The sequence below is a fragment of the Lissotriton helveticus genome, chromosome 8 (genome assembly GCF_964261635.1).
Source record: "Lissotriton helveticus chromosome 8, aLisHel1.1, whole genome shotgun sequence".
NCBI lineage: Eukaryota > Metazoa > Chordata > Amphibia > Caudata > Salamandridae > Lissotriton > Lissotriton helveticus.
The window spans coordinates 1339729802-1339749371 of record NC_136069.1 but is presented as its reverse complement, the minus strand read 5'-3'; the positions used below and the strand labels follow the sequence as shown (position 1 = coordinate 1339749371).

The 19570-nt window shown below is 43.1% G+C and overlaps 1 protein-coding gene across 2 annotated transcripts in view; it reads right to left on the bottom strand.

Moving 5' to 3' along the window:
* NME7 (NME/NM23 family member 7) overlaps positions 1–19570 on the bottom strand; it is a 634381-nt gene that overhangs the window by 334473 nt on the left and 280338 nt on the right. For both annotated transcript variants that reach the window (XM_078658324.1, XM_078658323.1), the window contains exon 4: positions 14904–15014. In XM_078658324.1, coding sequence (XP_078514450.1) covers positions 14904–15014 — 111 coding nt within the window. The remainder of the gene's footprint in view (positions 1–14903; positions 15015–19570) is intronic.

Here is a 19570-nt window from a genome sequence, read left to right as displayed (position 1 = left end):
CTTGCCCAATGTAGCAACCTAATGGATGTCAAAAAAACAGCGTGGATTTAGAATCTAAAAACGCAGTTTTTTAGAAAGCTGGTGCCTCTCTGCTATCAGGTCTCACTCACGGTAACTGCCAAGTCTGGTGGTTTTCCTCCCCTCAACGTGGCTCCGACGGTGTGCCGAGTCATGTTGGACAAATGCTATTTATAGTAGTGGTAATAGGCTTAATTGGTGCGAAATGGGAATCGGAAAATGCCCAAAGAAGGATCTAAACATTGTCATTCAGGTCCGGTCCTGCGCGTGTTTGAGAGGGAGTGGTAGAAGCTCGCGCGCATGCGTAGGCAAGCAGCGCCTTCGTCTGTTGTCTGTTTGTTCGCATGCGCGTAAGGAGATGCTAACTCTACGCGCATGCGCGTGACAAGCCATGTTCCGAAAACGGAACAGGCTAGGAATAATTTGAACGCGGAGCGCTTTTATAGGAGGAATATATTAGAAAAAACGCCCGCAAAGTTAAAGGTTCAAAATTAGGCATAAGATATCCCACTATTTCATGATGTTAATGGGGATATACATTCCTGGATAGTTTTTGGAGAAAAAAAAAAAAAAACGTGATACATCGTTTTTTTACATTTATGTCCATCACAGGGTTCTAACAAATGTAATGTTACGTCATCATGGTTCATTCACCGTAACTGGCTCCATAGAATATAGTAAGAAAAAACGCCCGCAAGGTTAAAGGCTCAAAAATAGGCATAAGATATCCCACTATTCCATGATGTTAATGGGGATAGACATTCCTGGATGGGTTTTGGTTGGAAAAAACGTGACACTACGTTTTTGACATTTTATGACCATCACAGGGTTCTAAAAGATGCAATGTTACGTCATCATGGTTTATTCATCGTAACTGGCTCCATGGAATAGAGTCATTTAATCCGGTGGTGTCTGTGCCCAGGCGGAACACCCACCTCTGCTCCTTCTCAAATAAACCATTGTCTGATGGAAGTTGCTCGATCACAGTCCAGTGTAATTCATTAACACAATGCTGGTGCTCCAAAAAATGTGCTGCCATCTTAGTAGTAGATTTTTTGTATCTTATATTGCTTTTTTGTTCATTTATCCTAGTTTTTACAGCCCGTGTGGTCATGCCCACGTACTCTTTTCTGCATGGGCACGTGATCAGGTAGACCACGTTCCTGCTGTTGCAGTTAGTAAAGGCTCGTTGTTCCCATCTCGTGCCATTTTGGAAGGTAAGGGTCAGACTTTTCTCCGTCAGGTGGCAACTATTGCAGTTCCCACACGGGTAATGTCCATGTAGCCCCTGTAGTCTAGTTTGATGGATCTCAGTGGTGGGGGGTCTTGTGTGCACTAAAATGTCTTTTAGATTCTTCCCCCTTCTGTGAGCAAAGAGAGGTTTTTCAAAGTCAAGAGTGCCACTTGTGAGGATCCGCCAGTGTTTGTTCACCACTTTTGAGACCTGGTTCGAGATAGAACTGTATGTTGTTACACATACTGCCCTGTTGGCTGTGTTCTCCTTGGGGGCTCTATCTTCCAGGAGGGCTTCACGGTTGTTGTTCCGTGCCCTTTTCATTGCCTTTTTTATGATCTTGTCCGGATATTGCCTTTGCTTCAGTTTTTCACTCAGGTCCTGGGCTTGGGATTTGTATTTGGCTATTTCGCTACAATTACGGCGTAGACGTAGGAACTGCCCATATGGTAGATTCTCTCTCAGGTGACGAGGGTGGAAGTTGTCAAACCTGAGAAGGCAGTTCCTCGCCGTGGGTTTGAAATGTGTCTCGGTTTTCAAAACCCTGCCTCATGGTAGATGTTCAAATCTAAAAATACCATTGATTCATCAGACATTTGATGAGTGAATTTCAAAAAGGCATTTTGTGTATTCAGCCAGATCATAAATGTTGTCACAGATAGACTGTCACCCTCCCAGATGACAAAGACGTCATCGATGTAACGTCGCCATGTGCGGATTCTGCTTCGGAAGGGGTTGCTGGGATGGAGGATCTTGGTAGACTCCAGATGGTGTACATACAGCCCCGCCAGACTCGGCGCGAAAGTGCTACCCATGCTGGTTCCGTGACATTGCAGATATAGGGTGCCCTCATATTCAAAGAAGTTCTTAGTTAGTGCTATGGAAATGCATTCCATGACCACTCCTCGGGGCGTTTGGTATTTCCATCTGTTGGAGTGGAGCACCTCCTCGATGATTTGGAGGGTCTCATCATGAGGAAGGCTGGTGTAGAGGCTCTCTACGTCGAGCCTCAGCAGTATCTGTGAGTCTGGGTCAAAAGGTTGACTTTGTAACAACTGAAGGACCGCTTTCGTGTCCCTTAAGTATGTATCTGTAGCCTGTATCAGAGGTCTCAAAAATGCGTCGGCAAATTTGGATAATGGTTCCAGTATGGAAGAAATGCCGGACACAATTGGACGACCCGGTGGTTTTTCCAGGTTTTTATGAACCTTTGGTATAGTATAAAAGTAAGGGGTACGAGGATTCTTTTGTACCAAAAATTCTGATTCCTTCTTAGTGAGCCAATTGTGAGCCAGAGCTTCCTCAATCATTGCTCCTATCTGGATACGGATGGTCTCTGTCGGGTCATCAGAGAGGATCTGATAATTCCTTCTATCTGAAAGGAGTCTTCTACACTCAAGGTCGTATGAAGTGGTCGTTTGAATCACGACCGCCCCGCCTTTGTCTGCTGGCTTTATGATGATTTGTTTTTTTTGTGAAAGCTCCCTTATTGCCTCATTTTCTTGAGGCAATAAGGGAGCTTTCACAAAATAAACAAATCATCATAAAGCCAGCAGACAAAGGCGGGGCGGTCGTGATTCAAACGACCACTTCATACGACCTTGAGTGTAGAAGACTCCTTTCAGATAGAAGGAATTATCAGATCCTCTCTGATGACCCGACAGAGACCATCCGTATCCAGATAGGAGCAATGATTGAGGAAGCTCTGGCTCACAATTGGCTCACTAAGAAGGAATCAGAATTTTTGGTACAAAAGAATCCTCGTACCCCTTACTTTTATACTATACCAAAGGTTCATACAAACCTGGAAAAACCACCGGGTCGTCCAATTGTGTCCGGCATTTCTTCCATACTGGAACCATTATCCAAATTTGCCGACGCATTTTTGAGACCTCTGGTACAGGCTACAGATACATACTTAAGGGACACGAAAGTGGTCCTTCAGTTGTTACAAAGTCAACCTTTTGACACAGACTCACAGATACTGCTGAGTCTCGACGTAGAGAGCCTCTACACCAGCCTTTCTCATGATGAGACCCTCCAAATCATCGAGGAGGTGCTCCACTCCAACAGATGGAAATACCAAACGCCCCGAGGAGTGGTCATGGAATGCATTTCCATAGCACTAACTAAGAACTTCTTTGAATATGAGGGCACCCTATATCTGCAATGTCACGGAACCAGCATGGGTAGCACTTTCGCGCCGAGTCTGGCGGGGCTGTATGTACACCATCTGGAGTCTACCAAGATCCTCCATCCCAGCAACCCCTTCCGAAGCAGAATCCGCACATGGCGACGTTACATCGATGACGTCTTTGTCATCTGGGAGGGTGACAGTCTATCTGTGACAACATTTATGATCTGGCTGAATACACAAAATGCCTTTTTGAAATTCACTCATCAAATGTCTGATGAATCAATGGTATTTTTAGATTTGAACATCTACCATGAGGCAGGGTTTTTGAAAACCGAGACACATTTCAAACCCACGGCGAGGAACTGCCTTCTCAGGTTCGACAGCTTCCACCCTCGTCACCTGAGAGAGAATCTACCATATGGGCAGTTCCTACGTCTACGCCGTAATTGTAGCGAAATAGCCAAATACAAATCCCAAGCCCAGGACCTGAGTGAAAAACTGAAACAAAGGCAATATCCGGACAAGATCATAAAAAAGGCAATGAAAAGGGCAAGGAACAACAACCGTGAAGCCCTCCTGGAAGATAGAGCCCCCAAGGGGAACACAGCCAACAGGGCAGTATGTGTAACAACATACAGTTCTATCTCGAACCAGGTCTCAAAAGTGGTGAACAAACACTGGCGGATCCTCACAAGTGGCACTCTTGACTTTGAAAAACCTCTCTTTGCTCACAGAAGGGGGAAGAATCTAAAAGACATTTTAGTGCACACTAGAGCCCCCACCACTGAGATCCATCAAACTAGACTACAGGGGCTACATGGACATTACCCGTGTGGGAACTGCAATAGTTGCCACCTGACGGAGAAAAGTCTGACCCTTACCTTCCAAAATGGCACGAGATGGGAACAACGAGCCTTTACTAACTGCAACAGCAGGAACGTGGTCTACCTGATCACGTGCCCATGCAGAAAAGAGTACGTGGGCATGACCACACGGTCTGTAAAAACTAGGATAAATGAACACAAAAGCAATATAAGATGCAAAAAATCTACTACTAAGATGGCAGCACATTTTTTGGAGCACCAGCATTGTGTTAATGAATTACACTGGACTGTGATCGAGCAACTTCCATCAGACAATGGTTTATTTGAGAAGGAGCAGAGGTGGGTGTTCCGCCTGGGCACAGACACCACCGGATTAAATGACTCTATTCCATGGAGCCAGTTACGATGAATAAACCATGATGACGTAACATTGCATCTGTTAGAACCCTGTGATGGTCATATAATGTCAAAAACGTAGTGTCACCTTTTTTCCAACCAAAACCCATCCAGGAATGTCTATCCCCATTAACATCATGGAATAGTGGGATATCTTATGCCTATTTTTGAGCCTTTAACCTTGCGGGCGTTTTTTCTTACTATATTCTATGGAGCCAGTTACGGTGAATGAACCATGATGACGTAACATTACATTTGTTAGAACCCTGTGATGGTCATAAATGTCAAATAACGATGAATCACGTTTGTATTTTTTTTTCCAAAAACTATCCAGGAATGTATATCCCCATTAACATCATGAAATAGTGGGATATCTTATGCCTAATTTTGAACCTTTAACTTTGCGGGCGTTTTTTCTAATATATTCCTCTTATAAAAGCGCTCCGCGTTCAAATTATTCCTAGCCTGTTCCGTTTTCGGAACATGGCTTGTCACGCGCATGCGCGTAGAGTTAGCATCTCCTTCCGCGCATGCGAACAAACAGACAACAGACGAAGGCGTTGCTTGCCTACGCATGCGCGCGAGGTTCTACCACTCCCTCTCAAACGCGCGCAGGACCGGACCTGAATGACAATGTTTAGATCCTTCTTTGGGCATTTTCCGATTCCCATTTCGCACCAATTAAGCCTATTACCACTACTATAAATAGCATTTGTCCAACATGACTCGGCATACCGTCGGAGCCGAGTTGAGGGGAGGAAAACCACCAGACTTGGCAGTTACCGTGAGTGAGACCTGATAGCAGAGAGGCACCAGCTTTCTAAAAAACAGCGTTTTTAGATTCTAAATCCACGCTGTTTTTTTGACATCCATTAGGTTGCTACATTGGGCAAGAAGACAAAAGAACCCCCAATACCACGCCTTGGCTCATGAGGCCAGTTAGCCCTTATCAAAAAGTAAGAACTGTATATCTTCTCAATAATATGTTTTCTTCCCACATTTTTAATCCAAGGGATTCCAATGGCGATCATATCAATTCATGTGTGTCCTAGTCTATATGTTTGTCTACGTCTTTTTCTTTTACAGGGTTGTGGACCTTATTTTTGGTTCCCCGTCACCCTCCTGTGTATTTACATAGGTTTTTCTATGTCAAAATAGTGATGTTATATTACATGGTGTTTTTTCATCCACAGGTTCTGCATTAACCACGCCAACTGGGCGCAACAGACTACATCCATATAACACGATTAGGTACATTTCACCTATTACAATTTTTTTGTAGAGCACACTTTGACATCTACACGTATGTGAGTAAGGTGGAGATATTAGTGCACATCTCGTCCTGAAGAAGGAGTCCTTGTTACTCCGAAACATGTCGACGCACTTGAGAGGTTGATGTACCGTAAATAGTACCAACAACCTCACTCTGCACTTTTTTAACGATACCAGCCGAGGGCTTAATAAAAACTTTTTATTATTTTTTCTCCTACGAGCCAGGTATCTTTTAACAATCACTGTCTTTCACCTCACCACTCACATTTAATTCCTTCACACACATCAACACATAGTCCACTTTCAGTGCTCCTACGTAGTCGTGAGTCGCAGCAGGCCGCATCCCGTAGAGGTGTGCGAAGACCCCGATGATGAAGGATGACACCAAGGGGCCTGTTGGTGTGTGAGGGGTATTTAAACAACACTGTGTGCTCCCCACCACTGTAGGGATCACTACCACTATAACAAGTGGATTCCTTTTGTTTAGTAAAATTACCAGGGGAGATAGAATCCACTTCCTCCTCTCCCTCCCTCTTCTTGTTATTTTCCTGTCTTGTACAGTGCCTTGTAGGAGTAGGTGAGTATCTTGAACTGGCAACTTTTTGGGATGGGGAGCCAAAGAAGTTCACGGAGGTGTGGTGAGATGTGGGTGCAGCAGGGAGGCTGAGTACCAGTCTTGCTGCGGCGTTCTGGACGGTTTGCAGCTTGTGTGTGAGGTGGGAGGAGATGCCAAAGTAGAGGGTGTTGCCATAGTCCAGTCTGCTCATGTCCAGGGCTTGGGGAACGGTCTTTCAGGTGCCTTTGGGAAGCCATTTGAAGATCTTCAAAAGAATGCAGAGGATGTTGAAGCAGGTGGAGGTGACACTGTTGATTTGGGGAGTCATGGCAAGGTCAATGTGCAGGATTACGCCCAGGTTTTTTGCCTGGTCACAGGGTGTGGGGGTGGGTCTCAGCTCGGCAGGTCACCAGGTGACGCCCAGGTAGAATTGCTGGAACCAAAGATCAGGGCTTCTGTTTTCTCTGTGTTGAGCTTCAGGCAGTTGGTGCGCTTTCAGGCGGCAATCTCAGTCATGCATCTTTTGAAGTTGTTTTAGGTGCTGTTGGGATCTTCGGAGAGGGACGGGATGAGCTTAGTACATGCTTTTCATCAGGATGATCAGGATCATCAGGATAATAACATCGGCCAACCTCACCAACATTTGCTTGCTTTGAGCGACTGGAAGTCCCATAAGTCCAAGAACTGGTGAAGACTAGAGGATGACACCCAACGATTAACAACCACTGCACATTGTCAACAGCTTCCTATCTCTTTCCATCTTTCTACGAAAACTAATGTTATACTACATTTGATCAATCATCAAGAAGTATCACCTCAAGGCAACAGACAAAGTCAAATGCAAACTAATCACAAATAGGCTGTTTCATGGAAAATTGAAGCAACGTGCAGAAGATGATAACCATGGACTGCATCTCCTAACTTTGCAACAGATCAAGCTTCACCTCACTTCCAGCACCAACATTAGCGCATTTCAGCATCAAGACAGCTGTACCTTATGGATCACTGACTGCCCCGCTTCTCTTCAACATATGTCTCAATGGATGTTGACTATCCATCCTAAGATCTAAGATTTCCGTTTGGCCCCACGAACTTGTATCAAGCTCAAACAAGTTGGCAAAAGTGAGAACCTGGAGGTGAACATGGACTCCATGCTATTCCTTGTTTATCAAGTAAACCAACTAACAAGAAGTACTTTCTACAGCATACATAGCCTGTGATGGATCTTCCTTTACCCATGATTGCCACAGAAACTCCAGGGAACCAGTCCTCTCATTATGTCAAGTCTTGACTATGCAAACGGATGTTACAAGGGAATCTCACTGTCTTTGCTATGATGATTCCAAAGAATCCTGATCTTCATAAAAAGACAACTATTACATGTCTACACAACCACATCTCACAGGCTCTAAAAGCACTTTACTGGCTAACCACCATCAGAAGCTCAACTTTAAAGACGCCGTGGGTGACTCATAGGGCCATAAATGCCAAAGCCACATCTTTCACCCAAATAAAGCTTAAAAGATAAACACAGAAGAGAACACCCCTCTACAGGCTGCAGAGCATCCCTACATATCAGAAGGAGTGCATTAGAGGGGCGTCCTTCTCTGTATAAGTTACTCAACTTGAACTCTTGCAGCGAACATAAGATAATCTGCAGTGCTGATAGAACTAGCAAGAGCTCTTTCTCTGCCCAAATGCCACACTTCATGTGGCTGAGCTACTCTTGCCTGTTAACTGCAGAAATTATCATCTGGTACTCCTGGACTAACCTTCGTAACACATACTAATACTGATTTTACAATGCATATTACTGTAGGTTGATCATTACACCTAGATGGACCTACCAGGAGAAACCTAACAAGAAAAGTATTTTAGGTCTGCACTCATTGACCAAGTAATACCCTTTAATGTGGGTGGACCTATGCTAGTTTAAGAGGAATCAACAAATCTTATACCTTGCTCAGCCCATAGTAATCTCTTCTCTGGTTTCACTCCATGAAAGGCACATCCGAGCAAATATGATTGTGGGTCATATAAAGTCCATTTCTATGGGTAACAACCATCACTTCTAAGAGAAGTTTAAGACTCCATAGATAATACCTATTCGTATGAGTTGCTCCTCTTCCACCAGAATGTATTTCACAGCATATGCTACACTTGATCCTAACTGCCATGGTCAACTGAGAAAAACTAGATGTCACAGACATCTCCACAGAGGGTAAGTATATGCATGCATGGCTGAGCTTTTTCTCATACTCTCACTCACCAACACTCATCCATAGGTGCAGATACAAGACTGTGGTTACAGTAAAAGAAGCATCTGCCATTTATAAACATCACCAAACACTTCCCTCATAGGCGCAACACACTCACACATTTCTTTTCCACCCACACTATATCAACTAATGCTTTAGTGTTACTTATCTTTGCTCCAGATTTACTTAGAGGCACAGCAATAAAAACATGATATGAGCACAAATCTGGCCCTTCCCCACAATATCATACGCCACCTATGTTACCCAGAAGACATACACTAGTCTGCAAATGCACTTGGACACTTCATGAAGGCTTGAAATGCTATGTAAATGCAATCATAATGAAATAAACAGAAGGATATACTCATAGAGGTGGATAACACAGACTGTTCCTAACTTGGGGCCCTAAAGATGTCCATGAAGCAAAGTATCAGGAGTTTTTGGTGGCAGGGCCTGGGATCACTAGCCCACACAAGAAATCTGGGCACACATCCACTAGACCAAGTTGCACCAGAGACACTCTTCAAAAGCCACCTGAATCTCATACAACACCTTCTCGTACACATCATCATATCTACCAGAATAACCCGCACAGCACAGTTACTAGCAGCACATCACTGTTGCTCTTTAGTAATAATTCACATTGGAGAGTTGCCCTGAATGCCTGTTTTGTAGACAACAAGATTGTATAGACAGGGAACTATTGCCTAGAGAGCCCCACCCCATACTAAAATGACAGACTACCAGGCTGCCCCAGATGGCTTTGTCATGTTCGGACACTTGCAGCATACAAGTACTACTTTGAGTTTAAGTGGTTATTTATAAAGCGCGGGCTGTCACTCCGGAAGAAGTAGAAGCCATATTCCTTAAACTCCCCAGTGTTGCCAGACCACTAGGATCACCTGGAAAACCCAGTAATATGAAGAAAGTGGCGTCAGAGACAAGGTGTCACACAGCAAGAGAAATCTCCCAATCCAATCGTTTGTCTACTAGGATGAAATGGGAGGTTAAGTCCCACAGGGTCAGTGGCAGCACAGACCAGATCCTATTTAGGGAGATAACCATACCCATTTTGCATAGGAGGTATGCCACCACCGTGACCCAGATGACCCAATCCCATTTGGCTTGTGACAGAGCAGATGACACAGCAACTGGGGACCTCTCCTCATTTCTATCCTGAATCCTCCAATGCCTAGATCATCTTAACAATAAACCATGGCCCATTTAGTTAATAAAAAGGCTGTTGTAGCTAGAAAGATGTCAGTTGTGTGTTGGAGGGTACAGAGATCCTTTCATACAGGTCTGATATGGTGGAAAGGGGGAAGAGGGGAATCTGATAATAGTAGTGTTTTTAACATTGATGATTAAAGTGTTGTCAGACGTGTGGTAGGCTAATGTGAAGGCCTCAGGAAAAACAGGGAGCTGAAAGCTGCAATTTGTGCAACTTACTATGGGAAAAGGGTAAGCAATGGGAAGAGCAGACAAAACTAGAACTCGAGGCAGCCTGTTCTTCGTAGCTATCAGATGAAGATAGTGTGGAAGAGGTTATGAAAAAGGTCCTTGAAACAGGCACTGATGCCTTAAGGTGGTGAACCAAAGGAAATAAGACTCCAGCAGCAGAAAATCAGGCCGCATAAGCTGTAGCTTGGCAATATACCGGGAAATTATGTGAGCAGAATGACAAGAATGAATATGACGTTCGATTTGTGAGAAAGAATTAATGCTACCACACATTTCAAGTAAGAGGGAATTGGGAACTATTTTTAGATGGAACAATCCTGTGATTCCTGGCGTTTATTTTATTCGTGGAGAGTATGTCTATTTCAAATTGCCCAGGAAAGGGTCTGGTACACTTCTTTCCAAAGATTTATCATATGGAACATTTCGATGATCCTGTGTGGGAACAGAATTCCAGACCCAAGCGAGGAGCTAGTGCTAGTGAAATTGTAGGAGATATTGTTGGAGCAAAGATCCCATCTGTAGGGTTGATACTGAATGATATGAAGATTAGAAACTTGTTTAACTGTAGTTGACAAGTTGTCCACTAGCACTGCAGGAGCTTTATTACTTGTTGATACTGAAATGGTAGCCATAGGATCCATGGTTTTGCAGAATAGACTTGTGTTAGACATACTTCTTGCAAAAGAGGGCGGAGTCTGTTGGATGTTAAAGGTCCAGCAATACATCCCTGACAACAATAAGGACTTGAAAAAATAAATTAAGAAGATCATTGATCTAAAGAAAGATTTGAAAGTGTTGGAAGCAACAGGTGCCTATGAAGCAATTGGAAGTGGATTTGCTTCAGAGGGTAAATGGTTTGAAACCTCTTGTGATAATCGCCCTTTGTGCGATATTCTTAGTAGTGATCTTTGAGCGAAATGAGTGTATAAAAGCATGACAGGGAGTGAACAGGAAGAGAGGGGATGCAGAGTTAGAGGAGAGTCAGTGTAAATACTATGACATGAAACGTCTGGAGGAGTCTAGATGAAAAATGGGGAAACCTACAAGGTTTCAACTGGTCCATCTGATAAGATCTATATCTTGATTGTGATGACTAAATTCGCCATCGGGGGGGGGGACTCGAAATGCACAATTTAAGCTCCAACCTATAAATTCCAGAAGAACAATACTTACATGCATTAGCACAATATATTTACTGTGTGCCTTAACCATATTAATGTAAAGTGGAGTACCAAACATACTGATGGAGTGTATTCACTGTAGAAAGCAGTCATTCATATAGGTGTGTGCTCTAATATTTTGGGATTATAATGTTACAAATTGTAGTTCTTGTTCACATTTACATTTGTGCATTTCGAGTTATACTGCTTTTAATGGCATTTCATTCTTATGTACTTGTGTATTAAGTTATTAACGTTTTGCATTTATTCTATAATTGTAGGTGCACCTATAATCATGTATTTAAAGTGTACACTGAGTGTCTTACTAAGTGAGCTTAGCTAAAGGCCTTAAGCATTTAGCCCCTAATGTTTATCATTCAATGTTAAAGTTTTGCTTGCGCTGCAATGTTCTTTCTTTGCAGGTGCGTTCACATGATTTCATAGTCTGTGATGGGCATATTGTGTCAGAGATAGTGAGGTCTGGGAGGAGAACTTTTGGCAAGAGTGAGAGGTGCTAAAGAACTAAGAGTAGACTCCTTCCTATTCATGTCATATCAGGAGCAGGGAGATATCCAAGGTCATCCTGATGTTCAACTCGTAGGATGGCAAAATCGAGTGAAGTTGACAATTTCTACTGTGAGAAGGCAGGCAACTACTGGAATCAATGATGTGGAATTCTCGAATATTCTGTGGGTTTAATTGGTGTTCTCCCTTTTAGTCTTTAGAGCAGATATCCTTTGTACTCAGAGAGGTACAGACCTCTCAGCTCATATTTCCATTGTATGGGTTTATGCTGTGCATTGCCCCAATTTGGAGAACTTTTACTGAAGTCGCCACTAAGCGGACACCTTCCTGCTATCCCTGATTTAATCAGTTTTCCCTAGTTTCCCAACTTTAGTTGAGGACTAATTTAGGCGACGTTAGATTTATTCATGCATAGACAGGAGGATCAAACCCTGCACACTGACAATCAGATCTTATTTCTTATCTTTTGTATTGCTGCAACCGAATTTCTTGTATGCCTTATGCTACAAAGAATTAATTTTATTTGACGTCTCGGTTTACCTTTGGTGATTCTGTATATTAACAATAAGTTCAAATACATCAGTTTGGCCCCTAATTTGTAATAAAACCTACTTAACATTACTTACTGATTCCTGGTCCTTAATGTGTGGCCAAATGGGCTACACTGTAAATTGGATTATTAGATTGATATTTATTTCCCTTTACCTCTCAAGCAACCAAAACGTTTAATAGCAGAATAAATGGTAAGGCCGGCCCACTGCTCTGGCACTGGTATGCCTCTGGCCCCCTTTGTGGGCCCTGCGAGAAGAGATCTCTACCTGACTATCTTGTTACAAGGCAGAACTCCCAGAATCGTAGCATCACTACAGACTCGCTCATGCGGGTGCTCATGAGTACATCCCTAGAGACAATATTTCTATACTGTACTCCGTAGGTGACAACTTACATTAACTTTCTTTTCCACCACTAAAGGCGCGTTTGCTTTACTGGACACAAATAAGTTACCCTTATCCCACAGATTATAGTATTATATTATGAAAACTAGTATTGATTAGGAATCTTTTAAGTTGTCTGGGCGCCGAGTCACCTTCGTTGTTTCAGATTCCTATCTCCAAATTGAACTCATCATCAAAAGCTTTAGAGATATATTCATTCTTCAGTCCCCTTAGAAAAAGATTTGTGAATCACTAACGTTCCTGAACCCTCACATCAAAGGGGTGCCTCCTAATCAAAGCGTTCATGGCAGATTTTAAGATTCTTACGGAATACATGGCAGTTGGGGCAGAGATGAGTCAGAAGGGGAGATTGCACTAGACCACCAAAGAGAGTCCTTTTCCATGGAAAATAATGGACTTTAAGACCCCTTGTTGAGCACAGTGTTCCTGAACAACACTAAAGTAACAATCACAGACCCTTATCTCTTCCCAACACAGGGGACTCTTTTCAACTTTATTCCATGTTGTTGTTCGCACTATCCTGGTCTATATTTCTGGCCCATTCGTTTGCATTTTCTGTATATTGTGCAAGTAAAAGTCTTGGTTTTTAATACTGAGCAACACTTGACTGGGAAGTGATTATACTGTGTAGTATTGGTTGTGATAAGCTGTTTATTTATCTACAGATGATTGTTATATAGCATGTACAAAACCCTAGATTATCAGAGAGCATTATGAATGAAACCAAGCTAAGCAGAAAATATAAACAATATCAGTAAATAAGCCAGGTGTCCCAATACCACACAATAAAATCTATGCGACATTCCAATAATAATATGCAGTGATATATAATGTCTGATTCTAAATACCCCTGATATGATAGCATAACAAAAATGTACAATGGTATAAGTGAACTGTTCTAAGTGGAGGGTGAGAAAGGTTACAATACCATCCTCCAGGAGTATTGCAGCCTAATATCCCAATAAAAACTTCAATTGCACACCGGAGGCCAGGCACTACAAAGCCGATTGGTGGCAATTGAGCAAAAGGAAAGGTTTGGTTCTCTTCTGAAAGTGGAAAGAAAGGCGGCTAGGGGCAGAATGGGGTTACATATGTTAGGAGCTCGGCCAGAGAAAGACTAGTTCAGGATGCATGCTTTTATTGAAAATAAGGAATACTAGGAAAAGAGTGGCCTAGCTGCAAAGTAGGCGACACCCACTCAACATCTTCAACTTATTGGCCAACAGTGTGATTGATGCTTTTATTTTGCATTTATATGGTACACAGTCTCAGCTGAGACTCTGGTCTGCAGTGGCAACTATGAAATCTTGACAGTTCTCACTAGTTTCGTGGAAGTTGACCCAGGGGCTGCTTCTCCGTTTGAGTGAAGGAGCGTCGCCCCACTGGATAAAATGCCCCTGTGTGCCTCAGAATTAAAAAATAAAATGGTAAAAAAGTTGGTTTATTAGCATTTTATTTTTCAATATTGCCCTGTCCTGACGCAAAGTGTGTATGTCTTTTTAGCTGTTCATATTGCTACTGCCAGCCAGACATGCGTACTTCGAAACCTCTAACCCAGCTGTCATAAGACAGCTGGGTTAGAGAAAGTGCAGGGCTCCAATGTCCTTGGGACCGGCGAGTGAGGCTGCTCCCGCCAATAAGGGCACTGATCTCACCGCATGAAAGCAGAGCTAGGATTGGTTAAGGCACTTCTCAAGAGCTCGCGCTGCAGGAGAAAGGTGTGCAGCGAGGAAGGGGTTGGAGTTGGACGTGTCGCAGGTAAGTGTTTTTTAATTTTTATTTTTACCCATCACTCATTTGCCCACTCTACCACTCCCTATAGATGCCAGCTGCCTCTGAATTAATCATTATCTGCCGTTGAGTCTGGTTTGAATATCTTTGTATGGGATGGGATGGTTTTGAGTGCCAGTACGGACGGCCCTGATACATGACAATTATAAAGCTTTGTCTTCTGTGCATGTTAAAATAGGTAATATGCATAGTTATGTATTTTCCATCACATTTCAGCGATACTTACACACAGTGACCATGTATATATGGTTTTATAAAAGTTGTAAAAGAGATGTCGAAATGACACAGCAGAGTAAATGTTAGATTTGGACTAACCTTGTCAATGCCACCATTTTCATTTTAGTTATAGTCAGATCTGCGCATAAAATCATTTCAATTATTGGTCCCATCTTGGCTGCAGCATCAGGCTTGATAATAGCCAATGTTCTGAAAAAAAATTAATATTTGTTAAAATACTGCACAGTTATTGGATTCCATAATTTTCTGAAACAGGCTCGCTTTAAAGAAATAAGACAAATATGCACTTTAGTAGATCGGCAAAATAAACAGTTGGTCTTGTCGGATTTCCAAACCAAACCCTTGGCCCCAGCATTGTGTCTGTCCGAACTATTACGATTTCCTAACACTACCTAAATTGCTAGCAGAACATCAGTTTTATAAATCAATTTGTGAACTAATACACTGTACCCCTAACCACTCCTGTCATACCAGCAGGCCCAAACTGGCTTTATTCTGCAGCTCCTTTGAGCTCCTGCTAGGGTCCAATCAAGTAAATGTTAATTTTCCCTTATTGATAAGGCATACCCGACTTGACCGTCCCACTGCAAAACCCAGGGGCCGCCCTCGTGGTACTTCCTCCCCCAGTGACTCTGATCTGCTTACAGGGAGGGAGAGGTGTGGCGCCGCGGCCAGGGCGACTGACGCTGGAATCTGGGGATCAGGGTTCGATCCCCGGCTCCGGCGGCAGGTTAGCCCAGCACCATGCGACTCTGGGCAATAGCTTGCTTAATCTTCCCGACGGCCCCCAGCGCCTAGAGACCCTAACGGGTGATTGTGCGCTATACAAATGTGGATTATTATTATTATTATTATTATTATTATTATTATTATTATTATCTGGGTTCTGCCAAATTCTTCAGACATCGTCTTACCAGGGGCCTCTCCGTTAGTGTGCTGGCTGTGCCTGAGTTCTTACTCTTCCCAAGGGGATCAGGGTGAGGGACCCCGAGACAAGCGCCTCTCAAGCCAAATGAGCTGGGACTAGCGCTCACCTAGACCTTCCTGCCTTGCCCTAAATTCCCTTCAGCATGTTTGGCACCATCTTGGGTTTCGTACATGGGTAATAGGATGCCTCCAACTCTTGATGTTCTTTTTAAGCTATAACTCCATCCAAGATCCTCTGGAGCTTGTGTCTCTAAACGCACAGTTGTTTCGTCTTACCAGGGGATTAGATCCCATCCCTCTTGACTCACTTCGTACTCATTTAGTTGAGATGAAAGTACCCTGTAGTGTTAGTTGTCCAAGGACAGAGCTATATGCGTCCTCATCATTGCCACTCCCCTCCTGATGGACTTTAAAAGATGGAATTCATAGGCATCTTTCTTCCCCAGAGGATGTCTGGGAGTTCTTAGGGAAGTAAGACTTACGAATAATTGTAACTTGACTTTGCTCTCAAGAAATCCCAAACCTTTAATGATTTGCCGTTCATACAGATATTATGCAAAGATGTCCCTAAACAGGTTATGTACTGGAGGAAACACCACTAGAAAGTAGACTACCTTAGACATGAATGATAAGAAAGGTAATTGCTCTGGCATACAATAATTGAATGATATAGCATTCCAGACATATTGAAATTCAGTTGGGGAAAACAATATAGGTATAATTTACACTCAAGTTGGGAAGGTACATTAGTGTACCCACAATAAATGTCCAAACAAACAGGTTTTTGAGGAGTCCAACTGAAGATCTTATATAGAGTGTATTTCACAAGAGTGCAACCGTACCATTTTGGGTTTGGCAATAATGATAAATGTCTAAGGAGATTCTTCAATGTGTGACTGGAAACTAACACAGGCTTGGGGATCCTGGAGATAGAACTGGAGGCCACCTCTGTAAGGCCAATGCCGTGATAGGCAGAGGAAAGACAACCAGGACATAGAAATACCCAGCCGGGGTGACAGAACGTCAGGGAAGGTTAGCTAATATGTAGCAGTAACAAGGGACTGAAAAACTGAAAAATGTCTCACAATAATGATGAGCCTCCCCTTTTGTCGGGGCCAGAGAAAGTGAAGGCAATCACGCACAGAGGTACAGTCATCAACTGGACCAAATTAATAGAAATCGTCTACCATTAAAGATCTACTAAGAATCCGGAGACAATCAACTAAGGTACTCAGCAACAAGGACTGTTCAAACACCATAAACCACAGACATATCGAGGGAGACGAGCTTGGGTAAAATATGAAAGACTGTGCTGCTATGGCATTCTCTAATGGAAGAATTGAAAGAATAAACGTTTACTTTACGACAGGACTTCACTGAAGTACTGACAGAGCAAAATCACGCTGTACCAAAAGAGGAACATAGAGTTAGTCAACTAAGTGGCAATGGCAGAAGTGGCCCCTCACAGGGAAATACTGGAGATCAGTATAAAAGAGATAGGAGAAGCAAAACCTAACACTCCTGGATAGAGTTGATGATAGCAAAGACAGATCACGCAGCAATAAGTTGAGAGTTAGAGGAATACCTGAAACGATCCTGGATCATAAGCAGGAAGAGTATGTACAGGGGCTCTTCAGGTCACTGCTGGGAAAACCTAAGAAGGCTAGTGTTGATTAAGGACTCAAGAGTGTTCAAATACATATCAAATTAGAAAGAAGTTGACTAAAGATGTGCTGGCTCACATCCATTTCTTTAAGATTAAGGAAGAGATCCTGAAAGTAACTCGGAAGACTGACCCTACACAATACAAATGCTCCACGGTCTGCTCTTTTTTAGGATAGCCCAGTCCTAACTGACATAAAAGAAAATCACCCAGCATTGCAACCAACCATCTTCGAGCCAAACAAATCCTGTATTCCTGTATAAAAGGGGATTCCCCTTTAAGATGATGCTCCTGCTGAGTGACAGCCAATCACGGTCCCAACTAGAGAGAAGTAGAGTCAAATCCAACGCGGCAGAAACAACAATCTAGGAGAGACAAAAGGAAAGGCAAAGATTAAGAACCAATGAGACGACCCCCCAGGACAGTAATGCTGAGTTGAACCCTCCATGAGAGACTCACATTGGAAAGCTACACCCAGAAAAGCAATTCAGAAGAAATGTGAGTACTGCAAAAGAAGGTGATCGGTCTTTCACATACTCTACACACTGGATCTAGAAAATATTTTGTTGAAAGGGACTTTACGTGACTATTGATTTGGGGATAAAAATGTTGGTTCATCCCTTTCATCATGCTATGTTTGGCATATTAAGATAATTAACAGCCTAGGCCTGCACAGCCTAGTAGCTGACACAACAACTTTTGGTAAGGTCAACTCTATTTGTACATAGTTTATTATTGTTAAATCGTTATTGTTTTTATATAATGAGAGCAACATGATGTGGCATGTCTATGCTAAACTCCTGCTAGTTGCAGTGGTAACCACGTTATCTATGTGACACCAAGTCGAGAGTAAACAATGGGGGGGGGGATGAACACTTAGGAACAATGCCAGTGCCGAAATGACTTTTTAGAAAATCATTTATGGAAAGTGTGTGTAAAGACCTTGTTTTCATAGAGGGCATTAAGATATTTAAGACTAGCACCATCCCTATCGTCAGAAAACAAGCTTGGATAGGAACCCCACACCAAATGTTTGAACACTGAAACACTCAGGGGCTGAACTCCCCAGTGAAGAATAAGGCTCTATTACAATTGCTTCATTTGAAAGGTGCGGATGTTGTCCTACTAAAAGAGACCCATTTTGTGTCCTCTGATTCCAAACATTTTAGATCCTGATACTACCCTATACAAATCCACTCCACAACCTCATACAAGATTAGAGGTGTTGTTAAGCTGGATTGAGCTGGTATCCACTGTCAATGATATAGGAAGCATCTAAAGCTGTGATGAGGGGAAAAGTTAAATAAACACACAGAACTACATTTGTAAGAATAGCTACATTGAGATAACTAGAACTGGAGGCAGCGATAGTCTGAATTGAACAGGAACATAAGAGGACAAGTTTGAGATGAAATGAAATGAAAACAATATTTAATAAAGCGCACTGCTGCCAAGCGGCTTCCTGGCGCTGGGGGACCTGGAACAAAACTCACAGAGGGGGACACAAGGAAACCTAAGAAGGGAAAGCCAAAGAAAAAAGAAAAGTTTTTAAGGCTTTACGGAAATGGCTGAGAATAGGAATGGAACGAAGATGAAGTGGGAGACTATTCCAGAACTGGGGAGCCAAGACGGAAAGACGAGTGCCCCCAGATCTGGATTTGCGAAAGCGGGGAATGTGAAGAAGGGAGAGAGAGGAAGACCGGAGGGTGCGACTGGGAACATAGGGAGAAATGAGGGAAGTGATATAGGCAGGGGCAGAGCGAGAGTGGGAAACGAAAGGCAAAGCAAGCTAGTTTGAAAAGGGATCTGAAGCGGATGGGGAGCCAGTGAAGGGATTTCAAAGCCTGGGTAATGTGAGAGGATTTGGGAAGGGAGAGAATGAGACGGGCAGCTTGGTTTTGGATGGCCTGTAATCGTCGGGATTCGTGGGAAGGGATGCCCACGTACAGGCCATTGCCATAGTCGAGGCGAGAGATGACTAAAGCCAAGACTATGGTTTTAAGCGCGTCGATGGTGAAAAAGCGAGAAATTTTCCGGATAAGACGGAGGGAAAGGAAACATGCAGACACAACAGAGCTGATCTGGCTGTGCATGGTTAAGTCAGAGCTGACTTTAATACCAAGGGTGCGGACAGAGGGAGAGGGCGTGGGGGGGG